Raw genomic sequence first — 13,823 nt, forward strand, 5'->3', positions numbered from 1 at the left:
TCAATTTTGACACTGCTGCTAGTTATGGTCTGAAGCAAAATGTAATTACACTTATGAGGCATGGAGCGGATCTGAACATGTCAACCAGGACAGGAGATACAGTCATTCTTCTTGCAGACACGCACAAACAGTGGAAGCGCTTAAAAAAGCTGGGTTGAGCGTCAGTGCAAGGAACAACATTGGTTCAAATTCAGTGTATGTGTCTGCTATGGGTAACCATGAAAGTGTAGTCAACGTCATCGTTTCTAGTGGAGCGAATACAAATGCGAGACTGAATGATGGCAAAACACCACTTCATACAGCTTTTGATACGGGCAATATAGAAATTGTCAAACACTTGATAGCACACGGCGGAGATGTCCATATTGCTGACAACAGGCTCTGGACATCTTGCCACTTTGCAGAGCAGAGCGGCCATCTGGATATACTAAAGACACTATATGCTGAAGGTGCGAACCCCGATGCAACATCTGTAGAAGGACTGACACCCCTTCATGTTGCATGCATTAGGAAAAATGAAGAGACAGCAATATCCCTTCTACAAATGCATTGTGATGTTCGGCATAAAACTGCAAAGGGTGTGACTGTTCTCCACTACGCAGCGACACTGCCCGATAGAAAGCTGTTTATGTTCCTCTTAGCACTGGACATGGATATCAACTCCACTTGTCAAAAGGAGAACACTCCACTTCATTACTCAGTTCTTTCAGGCAGTACGGATGTGGCTTGTGAGCTATTAGATCGAGGGGCTAACGCTAATGCAAGGACAGTTACCAATGAGTCTCCCCTCAGTCTAAGTACATATTTGGGCCATCCAGCGCTGGTTACACTCTGCGTCCAACGTGGTGCAGATGTGAACAATGAAAATATGAAGGGAGCAACACCTCTCCATATTGCATGTGCCATCGGGAATTCTACTATCGCGGAGATACTCATCCAGGCTGGGGCTGACGTCAACCTCAGGACTAAAGACGGGCTAACGCCATTGCATATTTCAGCCAGGAAAGGTAGAAAAGATATAGTGGAGATACTGCTAAGCGCTAACGGTAACACGACACTGCTAGATATGAGAGGTCTGCAGGCTTGGGAGTATGCTCTCTTCAGTCGACATTTTGACTTGTATCCCATGCTGACTGAAAGGGACCCAGGATTGCTACTTTTGAAGAAGCTTCCCATCACAGCAATGGGACTGTTAAAACCATAGTCCATGCCAAAATCAACACAAGATATGTGACATGTGGCATCTATATCAAGTGCATGAAGAAAAGTGACGTGAAAAGACGTTAATCTGAGTTGCTAACCTGCACACAACGTTACTCTTGACGTATTAGCACAGAAATGTGCCTACATTGTATATGATAAAGTACACATATTGTTCATGCAGGAATACCTACGCCCAAGAGCATAATTGCTGTATTTCCTGTGACTATGACAGCATGTGTCTTCAGATCAAATGAGCTAAGTGACTCCATTGATGTTATTTGATCGAAGATTAAGGTTATGCTAACAACGTTTGATTTCAGCGTGTAGATGTAGTTTCTACAATGATTGTAGGATATGAACATGACATGATATCAACTGATGGTGTTGTTGTACAGGGTGTTTACTGTTCAATTCATGTCATTATAGATACTATTAGATGAATAGTAAGTATATATGGTTTGTACTTCAAATAGTTAGTTCACAAGTGTGTCACATGTTGAAGTAGCATATCTTTTGATTATAGCACATGCTATTTTTTAATTTTTTTGTTCTTATCCCATTTAGAATTATGTCTTTGTGAACTGGTTGTATTTACATAAATGTATATGAAATCATATCTCATTTGCAAAAATGCCGTATGGCAATGAATACTAGCACGAGTGATTGTGCATCTGCACGTGCGCGTGCGTGAGTGAGTGATTGTTAGTGGGTTTGGTCCTTATCTTAGGTGTTTGTGCGTCTTTGTGTGTGTGCGCGCGACCAAGTTTTATACGTGCAGTGAATACTAAGCCCCGTGAGCAGAAAGTATAGGGCTACAAAATATCCCTGAGCGAAAACACTTACCAATATTCAAGCAGAGACTAATTAACAATCTACAACAAACCTGGAGTGTTAATTTTAATAACTTAAAATGAATTCATGATCATATGAACAATATAAATCTCTACTGACTGTTGAATACTGTACTCACTTCCAATATTGAAAGGTCAGTTGCAAGTTGTCTTAAGAGCTACTAACAGACATGTTGTATTGGTAACAAACAATTTCAACTTAAATTACATCTTTAATGTAGAGCAAATATTTTTATAGCAGCATCCCTCGCATTAAATGAACGATTTACGATTTTACAGAGAGGTACCCTTACAAATCTGAAAAGAAAATCATAGAGTCGTAAGATAATCAGTATCTTGTGTAGCCATCCCTTTGGTCAAAGACAATTTTACACTGTGACCTGACGCTTCGTATCAAGTTCATGAAAAAAGGCTTGTGGAATCTGATGCCATTCATAGATGAAGAGTCGTTGAAGCTCGTGGACAGTCCCCGGCTGATGATGTCGCCTGTAAACTCTGCTACCCAACTCGTCCCATTGAGAACATGCTGGCCAGTCCATGTGGTCAACACTTTGCTGTTGCAGATGAGCATTGACTATTCTTGCCCGGTGTGGCCTTGCATAATCATCCTGTGAAATGGGAACACTGCTGTAACACCCATGCATAGCCTGGAGGGATGGTACTGCGATGAAAATCTCATTTCGATATCACTTACCGTTGAATTACCATTGATGATGTAGAGGTCAGTGCGTCCAGTTAATGAAATCTCGGCCCAAACCATTACTGAAGCACCACCAACTCAGTTGTGGGTAGCAACAGTTACATCTGTGACACGTTCACCTCGACGACAGAAAACCCTGCGACGATTATCATTAGAGGGCAGATTAAACCTGCCTTCATCTGTGAAGAACCTGCCTTCATCTGTGAAGAACATGACTGACCCCTAACACTGGGATACCTATTTATTGCTATATAGCACCTTGAACCTTCTATAATGGAAACTAGTATATCTGAACTCTTCACTTCCATAGCGCTTAAAGGTGATTTTATAACGCTTCAGTTGCAGTAACTTTAGAATAAAAACACTGGAAGACACCAAGCTACACCATATCAAGAAAGACACTGCCCTCTGTTTATCAAAGAAAAGTATTTTATTGAAAATGAATATCATGAATATCTGCCCACTTTTTATCAAAGGAAAGTATTTTATGGGAAATGAATATCATGAATATCTTTCAATCGTAAAGTTATTATCCCGTAATTACACTTAACTGGTTCATATATCAAGTCTACCTCTGAACAGAACTTTATTTCTATTATTTTTCTCATAATTCTGGTACTTTGCATAAAACTGCAGTCTTTTATATAAAGCACAACATATAGGGAAAAGTATTATATAATATGTTTATATCATACATGCGTGCTATATAATGCTGTGGAATGTATGTGAATACATATTGGAATATGCAGGGATATTTTGTAGCCCTAAACTTTGGCAGTTTGGGCCAAAGGCTGTATACTGAATAAATCTGTCTGCGTGTCTGTCTTCCTAGTCTCCTGAGCGAATGATCGTTTTATTTTTGGCACACTAGAAGTTAATTTGAAATATGTGATGCGTGAAAGTCAGCGTATAATAAACCCGCCAGCCCGACCGCCCGGAACGGTCTATTTTCATCTCGGACTGCCTAATTTCAAAAGTAGCCTGTCCGGTGGTCTGTTTGACCGGACTGACCATGCGGACTAAGATTATGATTCAGTTCTCTCTAATTTTGACCGTGCGGCAGAAAATGCAACACATTTCTAGTCTTTAAAGAAAATCATGTAGCATTGTCTTAACGTTATGAAATAATACACACAGTATAATATTACATATTTGTTATTTTTAGATTGTTGAAAACCTTGACTTTTAAACACTGAATGACAGATAACTTCGCACCTGCAAATTGTTATTATTATACATGTTGGATGGTGTTTCTGTCCATATGACAGATACCTATTTTCATCATCCATCTACTTAAGATTATGTACAGAGGATGACATTTACACCTGCGTATCAACACTCATTAGCCCTATAGGGAGGATGACAGCTGGGAGACAGCTTACTATCCATGTCAATAGTTGAGATTATGCAGGTATGATAATAGTAAAATCTATGTGACAGCCAACTTCATTCATTATCCATGTACCTACTTAAGGTTATACCTGCGGGATGATATTTGTACCTAAGTGACAGCTTTCTTATCATAAACCATGTACGTGTAAATACTTGAGATTATCTAGATATGATTATATCTATGCCTTCATACCTTCATACCTTTAATTTGTGACAACTATATACACGAATTGTCTATGTACCTACTTAAGGTTATACAGATAGGATTATATTTATACCTTTGTGACAGCTATATACAAGAATTGTCCATGTACCTACTTAAGGTTATACAGAGAGGATTATATTTATGTCTTTGTGACAGCTATATACAAGAATTGTCCATGTACCTACTTAAGGTTATACAGGTAGGATGAAAAATGTACCTAAGTGACAGCTTTCTTATCATAAACCATGTACATGTAAACACTTGAGATTATACAGATATGATTATACCTATGCCAGTGTGACAATTCTCTACGTTCAATATCCATGTAAATACTTAAGGTTATGCAGATAGCTTGATATTTACACCCATGTGACAACTGTCTATATGCTTTAGCCTTGTACCTATTGTGGTTATACAGATAGGATTATATTTATACCTTTGTGACAGCTATATACATAAATTGTCCATGTACCTTCTTAAGGTTATACAGGTAGGATTATATTTATACCTTTGTGACAGCTATATACCTAAATTGTCCATGTACCTTCTTAAGGTTATACAGGTAGGATTATATTTATACCTTTGTGACAGCTATATACGTAAATTGTCCATGTACCTTCTTAAGGTTATACAGGTAGGATTATATTTATACCTTTGTGACAGCTATATACATAAATTGTCCATGTACCTTCTTAAGGTTATACAGGTAGGATTATATTTATACCTTTGTGACAGCTATATACCTAAATTGTCCATGTACCTTCTTAAGGTTATACAGGTAGGATTATATTTATACCTTTGTGACAGCTATATACGTAAATTGTCCATGTACCTTCTTAAGGTTATACAGGTAGGATTATATTTATACCTTTGTGACAGCTATATACATAAATTGTCCATGTACCTTCTTAAGGTTATACAGGTAGGATTATATTTATACCTTTGTGACAGCTATATACATAAATTGTCCATGTACCTTCTTAAGGTTATACAGGTAGGATTATATTTATACCTTTGTGACAGCTATATACATAAATTGTCCATGTACCTTCTTAAGGTTATACAGGTAGGATTATATTTATACCTTTGTGACAGCTATATACATAAATTGTCCATGTACCTTCTTAAGGTTATACAGGTAGGATTATATTTATACCTTTGTGACAGCTATATACATAAATTGTCCATGTACCTTCTTAAGGTTATACAGGTAGGATTATATTTATACCTTTGTGACAGCTATATACATAAATTGTCCATGTACCTTCTTAAGGTTATACAGGTAGGATTATATTTATACCTTTGTGACAGCTATATACATAAATTGTCCATGTACCTTCTTAAGGTTATACAGGTAGGATTATATTTATACCTTTGTGACAGCTATATACATAAATTGTCCATGTACCTACTTAAGGTTATACAGGTAGGATTATATTTATACCTTTGTGACAGCTATATACATAAATTGTCCATGTACCTTCTTAAGGTTATACAGGTAGGATTATATTTATACCTTTGTGACAGCTATATACATAAATTGTCCATGTACCTTCTTAAGGTTATACAGGTAGGATTATATTTATACCTTTGTGACAGCTATATACATAAATTGTCCATGTACCTTCTTAAGGTTATACAGGTAGGATTATATTTATACCTTTGTGACAGCTATATACATAAATTGTCCATGTACCTTCTTAAGGTTATACAGGTAGGATTATATTTATACCTTTGTGACAGCTATATACATAAATTGTCCATGTACCTTCTTAAGGTTATACAGGTAGGATTATATTTATACCTTTGTGACAGCTATATACATAAATTGTCCATGTACCTTCTTAAGGTTATACAGGTAGGATTATATTTATACCTTTGTGACAGCTATATACATAAATTGTCCATGTACCTTCTTAAGGTTATACAGGTAGGATTATATTTATACCTTTGTGACAGCTATATACATAAATTGTCCATGTACCTTCTTAAGGTTATACAGGTAGGATTATATTTATACCTTTGTGACAGCTATATACATAAATTGTCCATGTACCTTCTTAAGGTTTTACAGGTAGGATTATATTTATACCTTTGTGACAGCTATATACATAAATTGTCCATGTACCTTCTTAAGGTTATACAGGTAGGATTATATTTATACCTTTGTGACAGCTATATACATAAATTGTCCATGTACCTTCTTAAGGTTATACAGATATGATTATATTCATACCTTTGTATCAGCTAAATACATGAATTAACCATGTACGTACTTAAGGTTATGCAGGTAGGAAAGTATATATTTTGTACTTGGGTTTACCTCCCTCGAAACGAAGCAACCTCGATACCGAACCCAGTCAGGGCCGGTGGATGTACACTCATGTGTAACGACGCTCTGTCATTGGCCACTGGTTCATTAGCCGATACACTTAGTCGGCTGGTTGTTTGTGGCTTATAAGCCCTATAGGTGTTAATTTCAAATAGCAAATGGTCGGTAATGGAACTTATACATTGCATACTGTCACTAGCAGACAGGCAACAGACATACAGAGAACCTCACCAAATCCCATTTTTTACATTATAAGTTCCAAAACATATTTGTTACAGTTCTGATGACAGCAATCTCAGAATTAGGTTGCAAATTCATTGATACTATTTTCCATTTTTATACAGTTCATAGTATTACAATATGCAGTTTTGCCATTGAATAACGAAGGAAAACATCTGTTGTGAATACAAATATGTGTATGTTTTAACTGATCCTATGAAGATGGTCACAAAAACTGCGTATATGTTCTTTACCCAATATACCGGTTCTCAGGAGAAATATTGCAGTACATGTCGCTTGAAAAGCGTATTACGATATACTGGTATAGTCACCTCTTACGCCACGCATTGATTTTTGAAGATCAGTTCTAAACGTCACGGGTAAGAGGTAAAATCTGTGTTGGTGATATAACTAAAGCTAATACTGTTTCGTTTATGTTGTACTTGAAATGATAGCATAATGACCTCTATGTGTTATATTTGGAATGATAGAATAATGTTTCCTTTGTAAATATATTGAATGTTATAATCACGTTATGATCTTTGAAACACGATAATATCTCCGTTGTCTAGCAAATGTATATATTTGTTGTTGTTTTTTTCAAATGCAAGCATGTCAGTTATAGACTCATGATCTCACCTAATACTTTATAGAAATATAAAGTTCGGGTACGGTAACTTACTATTTAGCATGGGAATGAAGAAGCGAATTAAGGGTTAAGTCATTGTGTTAGTTTGGGAATCAACAAGTCAGTTATGGGTTAACCAACTGTAATGATAATAGGCTAACTTGAAATTAGCTTGTTGATTCCTAAACTGAAACAAAGTTAACCCGAAATTTACATGTTGATTCCTAAACTGAAACAAAGTTAACCCGAAATTTACATGTTGATTCCTAAACTGAAACAAAGTTAACCCGAAATTTACATGTTGATTCCTAAACTGAAACAACCCAAAATCTCTTCCATAAGTGACTCGGCGTGAAAACAGAAACAACAAAGAAATGGGATACACTTCAAACTTGTATTGTTAAGTTAAGTAAAGTTAACAATTCTATACAAATCACTTCGAGGGAATTTGGTGAATGGAATGTTAGGTCATTTGAACATGCTAATACCTTTCGCATACTGGATCGAATCGTGTTTTTGCTGATATTCCAGCTTTGCAGTAAGTATGTAATGAGCTTAGGCCACTTGTGTTTCAATTTCGTGTACCATTTAAGGCTGATATATAAATTGTGGTATGCACTGTATAGTATAGGGATACCTACCCAGAAAATAGTGTTTATATCCATGTGACAGCTGTCTACATTCATTAGCCTTGTATATGCTTAAGGTTATACAGTTATGGTGACATTTATGGGTATCTTACTTCTCATTATCTTTATAAATACTTATAAATACTTTATCTTTATAAATATTTTTATACAGGGGAGATGGTATTTATACGTGTGTGACAGCCACCTACATTCATTATCCATGTCAATACTTCATGTTATACAGTTGGGATGATATTTGTACTTATGTGTCATCTTACTATTTATCTTCATTCTACATGCTTAAAGTTAAACAGGTAGGATGATATTATTACCTAATGTGACATCTTAATGCTCATTATCCTTATGAATACTTAAGACAATACAGTCAAGATGATATTTATACCTACTACATTATTACATATATGTACGTACTTAAGGTTATAAAGGTTAGATGGTACTTATACCAACGTGGTAGTCATTGCCCTTGTAAATGTTCAGGAGAATATGTTTACTAAGGACTAGAATTGAAAGTCCGTGATATGAATGTATGAAGTCACATATCTTTAGTCTGAAGTGAAGCCATCCCCCACCCCCATCCCCCACCCCCACACCTGTTATTTTGCTGGAGGCGGCGGGTTAGCCTAGTGGTTAAGGCGTTCGCTCGTCACAATGTATGAAGCTCATTTCTGATGCTGGAATATTGCTAAAAGCGGCGTAAAACTAAACTCCTTCACTATTATTCTGCTGAAAATTCCAACGATGAACTGCAGTCTGTCGCCAGATGAAATATATGTGTTGCCTTTCCATCAATGACACAGTGAACGTTCCATCAATGATGGTATACCAGCAGTTCATATTGTGGTTAAAGCTTGTTCATTTAACACTAACTGGGTGGACGGTAACAATATACACAATGGGAAAACGCGTAGTTTATGCGTGGCGATTTTTTATTTGTAAATATTTACTTATGTTATTATTACACACGTTGCTTATTTCAATTTAGTTTGCGATATTGTAATGATTTAGTTTGTAGTATTGAGATTTGTTTCTGATATTGAAATGCGAACAGCATATGCGATGAAACGTTATCATAGTATGTATGAAGTGATTTTATGTTTGTAAATAGTTACTTACTCTATCAAAGTTGTTTTTCCATTTTCTCTTTGTGTGAAGTAATATGTATGACAGATGAATTAGTCATCTGCATGTATTTTCTGGTAGCTGGATAGATAAAGTTTCCGATATTGGATGCAGATGCTAACGCTATAATTACGAGCATTATGAGTGAGTAGAGTTTCTTTAAACCGTCTATAAACCAGTGAGCACTCACCAATGCAAATGGGAACCGATGTCGTATCAACGTGTCAAAGTCATCGACACTGACCACCCGATCCCGTTAGTCGCCTCTCACAACAACACTTGGGTTTTTGAAGATCAATTCTAAACCTCACGGGTACGAAGTATCATCGACACTGACCACCCGATCCCGTTAGTCGCCTCTCACAACAACACTTGGGTTTTTGAAGATCAATTCTAAACCTCACGGGTACGAAGTATCATCGATGCTGATCATGCATTACAAAAGCTGATAGCATTTTATTTGTGTTATATTTGGAATGATAGGATAATGTTTCCTTTGTGTATATATTGAATGCTTTAATCATGTGATCTCTGAAACGTGATATCTCACTTGTCTTGCAAATGCGTATGAGTCATTCTCACAAAAAGAGACTTTTCTTGTACAACTGAAATTGCAACCATTACACAATATTTATCGGTAATACGTTTTGCAATATATCTATTACAAAAGTTTGAAATTGGTTATAATTTTTATAAAAAAAACCCCAAAACTATAAGGATAATAAACAGGAACAGTAACAGGATGTATTATATTTGGTAACAACAGAGAATATTGTGCATTAATGACATGTAATATGTAAGTGGGTCAAACGTAAGGGAAAACCAAATCATCATAGAATACGAGTCCGTGGTCAGAAAAAAGATGAACAGACAGAGATTGATGACACAGAGAACGGTAAGGAGAAACAAGATTAACAGAGATGGATGACACAGCCAGTGGTGAGAAAAAGAAGATTAACAGACAGAGACTGGTGACGCAGACAGATGACACAGAGAGTGGTAAGAAGAAACAAGATGAACCGAGAGAGGTTGATGACACAGAGAGTGGTAAGAAGAAACAAGATGAACCGAGAGAGGTTGATGACACAGAGAGTGGTAAGAAGAAACAAGATGAACCGAGAGAGGTTGATGACACAGAGAGTGGTAAGAAGAAACAAGATGAACCGAAAGAGGTTGATGACACAGAGAGTGGTAAGAAGAAACGAGATGAACCGAAAGAGGTTGATGACACAGAGAGTGGTAAGAAGAAACAAGATGAGCCGAGAGAGGCTGATGACACAGAGAGTGGTAAGAAGAAACAAGATGAACCGAGAGAGGTTGATGACACAGAGAGTGGTAAGAAGAAACAAGATGAACCGAGAGAGGCTGATGACACAGAGAGTGGACCGAGAGAGGTTGATGACACAGAGAGTGGTAAGAAGAAACAAGATGAACCGAGAGAGGTTGATGACACATAGAGTGGTAAGAAGAAACAAGATGAACCGAGAGAGGTTGATGACACAGAGAGTGGTAAGAAGAAACAAGATGAACCGAGAGAGGTTGATGACACAGAGAGTGGTAAGAAGAAACAAGATGAACCGAGAGAGGTTGATGACACAGAGAGTGGTAAGAAGAAACAAGATGAACCGAGAGAGGTTGATGACACAGAGAGTGGTAAGAAGAAACAAGATGAACCGAGAGAGGCTGATGACACAGAGAGTGGTCAGAAGAAACAAGATGAACCGAGAGAGGTTGATGACACAGAGAGCGGTCAGGAGAAACAAGATGGACAGAGAGAGATGAACAATCAGAAAACATACAGTGATCAGAAGCAAAATATTTGGACAAAAGAAAAAATATTGACCGATTTGATGGAAATTTAGGAACATACCAGACAGAGACGTAGAGGTGAACTGGATAAACCTGAGTCTTTTTTTTAGAATCAATAGAATACTTCAAATTAAATTACGGATGTATTGTTGTTGTTGTTGTTGTTGTTGTTGTTGTTGTTGTTATTGTTTTAAATGCACAATGCCCTTTAAATGTGGTTAAATGCAACAAGCTGTATTTTCATTGACAAAGTGTAAACCCTAAAATATCATATGTTTCGCAATTTGTTTTCAAGATATGCGTAACTAAAGTGCAGGGGTTGATTCAAAAAGTCCGTTTCAGTTTAACGTATTGTTTTAGCAAGTCAATTAAAGGTTGTAATAAGTTTGGAATTAGATTAGGCCATTTCCGTTTCACTTTATTGTTTAACGCTGATATATGAATTGTAATATATTTTGCATACTGCTGAAGTGCCTACTCTGAAAACATATACTGATAACAAATCTGATATATGGTATTCACTCATATTCAATTTGCAGTTCCCTTACCATGATTGTCATATATACTAATTGCTCTAATTGTCTATCAATTTGTGCCATGTTCAATAAGCTAATAAACTTGTTGGTTTTAAACCCAGGTTTTGCTCGTACTTGTGGACTGAAGTACAGAAACGGACTTCACATATGTGGGGAATCGAACTTTGACCTTCGGGGTGGCGACCAGCTCTTTAACCACTGTGCTACTCAACTGACCTCATATACAGGTCCTCATGGAGATATCTAGTGTTCCTTTCCAAGGCAATAATTTTTGGAGATTCATTGGCTGGAGTTACATTTTAATTTTCAGTCATTATTCAGCCTCTAAATGGTGACTACCGAGGTAATGAGTAACAGATGGAAGGTGTCGCAGGTGCACATGTATGGAATCATTTAAGAGAGTGAGTGAGATTTTACGGCGCTTTAAACGGGCGTTTTGCCACCAGGCTGCCCAAACGCCAGATTGTCAGACTGGCCTTTCTCCAAGATCTGTATTTTTCATGCCGCAGAGCAAAAATATTATTTTGTAAACAGGGTTACCCCATAAGTGTTTAATTTGTCACTCCATTGGTGTCCTATACCTACCTGAAGAACTGACAAAGCGGGAAGGTGACTTGTGACTAAAGGTTGAAAAGCTCCTGGCTTTGGTTGAAAATCTGATTGTTTAAAGAAACCAGTCATTGTCATAACGGTTGTTTGAGATAGTTAGTTGGTGAGTAATGTCCCTTCATTCTGATGGGTAACGTAACTGTCTAATTAGGTTCAGTATCGTTCGTTACACTGCCATACTGCCATACTGTCAAACACTGGGAAAAAGTCCCATGTAACCTATGACCGACCTATGACCGTCCCATCAAATTCGAAACGGCCGAACTGAATGAACCAATCGGAGAACGACTGAAACGCACGGAAGCGTATTAGGGCCACTTTGAAATTGTTTTAGTCTCATTATCTCCTATGTAGGAGATACTGTCTCCCACGTAGGACTTAATATCTCCTACGTAGGAGATACTAAGTCCTACGTAGGAGATACTAAGTCCTACGTAGTGGATACTAAGTCCTACGTAGGAGATACTAAGTCCTACGTAGGAGATACTAAGTCCTACGTAGGAGATAATAAGTCCTACGTAGTGGATACTAAGTCCTACGTAGGAGATACTAAGTCCTACGTAGGAGATACTAAGTCCTACGTAGTGGATACTAAGTCCTACGTAGGAGATACTAAGTCCTACGTAGGAGATACTAAGTCCTACGTAGGAGATAATAAGTCCTACGTAAAAGATACTAAGTCCTACGTAGGAGATAATAAGTCCTACGTAGGAGATAATAAGTCCTACGTAGGAGAACCACACTTCATAATCCGAACCTTTAAAAGGATATATTAAGTAATACGTGGAAGATAGTATGTCCTACGTAGGACTTGGTATCTCCTACGTAGGACATTCTATCTTCCACGTAGTACTTAATGCAGGACGAGTCATTCATTTTCGCAACAGATTTCGAGTATATGCGTTTCTTTTTTTGATAGTATATTAGCTTATATTACCTCAAAATGACATCCTGGAATATTGACAACAACACTATTTTCAGAAATTGTTTATTCACTGCTGTATACCTTGAAACGGTACGTGCGAAAGTTAACTTTGGCAATTTATAAAGCAGTGTTCTGATTGGTCAGTTCAAAACGTTAGTCTAGTGGAAGGTTGCGTCAGCTTTGTTGGACTCAGAATGGCAATGTACTTAAGCTGTACTGGTGGTGCCGGACTGGTAAAGGCAGCAAGCCGGCATGTTATTAGCGGAAATATGACTTCGGCGTTAAAAGCGCTAACGCAACTTTAACTTTGCATCTTACATCAGCGTCAGACCACAGCAACGTCGACCAACGTCTGTGACCTAACCACGGGTAGATGTGATGTTCTTGCCCACTATTAAGCATGTATATACCTTTCCTGAAGAGGTTATGACTGAATTTGACAAATATTTTAACAGATAGATTTCATACAGAGAAATGTAAAAGAAAAATACTTATACGATCTAAGGAAAAAGCGACAGAAAATTGTTCATATCCATAAGAAGAATATATCCATAATATAATATATACATATCCATAAAAAAAAAAACATCAAAAGTTTAGACTGACTTAAAACACCCACTACATGTTGAGTATGTATATATCGTT

At 37.0% G+C, this 13,823-nt stretch overlaps 2 protein-coding genes across 2 annotated transcripts; both read left to right on the plus strand.

Annotated features, from left to right (window-relative positions):
* The first annotated feature begins 208 nt into the window (after nt 1-208).
* LOC137259508 (ankyrin repeat and death domain-containing protein 1A-like) lies at nt 209-1,204 on the plus strand. The gene has a single exon (XM_067797146.1). The coding sequence runs from the start codon at nt 209-211 to the stop codon at nt 1,202-1,204; it is 996 nt and encodes a 331-aa protein (XP_067653247.1).
* Nucleotides 1,205-9,789: 8,585 nt separating this feature from the next.
* Nucleotides 9,790-11,050, plus strand: LOC137259853 (high mobility group nucleosome-binding domain-containing protein 5-like). The gene has a single exon (XM_067797481.1). It carries the CDS (start codon nt 10,220-10,222, stop codon nt 10,754-10,756), a length of 537 nt encoding a protein of 178 aa, XP_067653582.1. The 5' UTR covers nt 9,790-10,219; the 3' UTR covers nt 10,757-11,050.
* Nucleotides 11,051-13,823: the final 2,773 nt, after the last annotated feature.

The sequence above is a fragment of the Haliotis asinina genome, chromosome 13 (assembly GCF_037392515.1).
Source record: "Haliotis asinina isolate JCU_RB_2024 chromosome 13, JCU_Hal_asi_v2, whole genome shotgun sequence".
NCBI classification, from domain to species: domain Eukaryota; kingdom Metazoa; phylum Mollusca; class Gastropoda; order Lepetellida; family Haliotidae; genus Haliotis; species Haliotis asinina.

Excerpts from the sequence above, each read along its gene's own strand:
- LOC137259508 (XM_067797146.1), top strand. The coding sequence starts at position 209 with ATGGGTAACCATGAAAGTGTAGTCAACGTCATCGTTTCTAGTGGAGCG.
- LOC137259853 (XM_067797481.1), top strand. The coding sequence starts at position 10,220 with ATGGATGACACAGCCAGTGGTGAGAAAAAGAAGATTAACAGACAGAGA.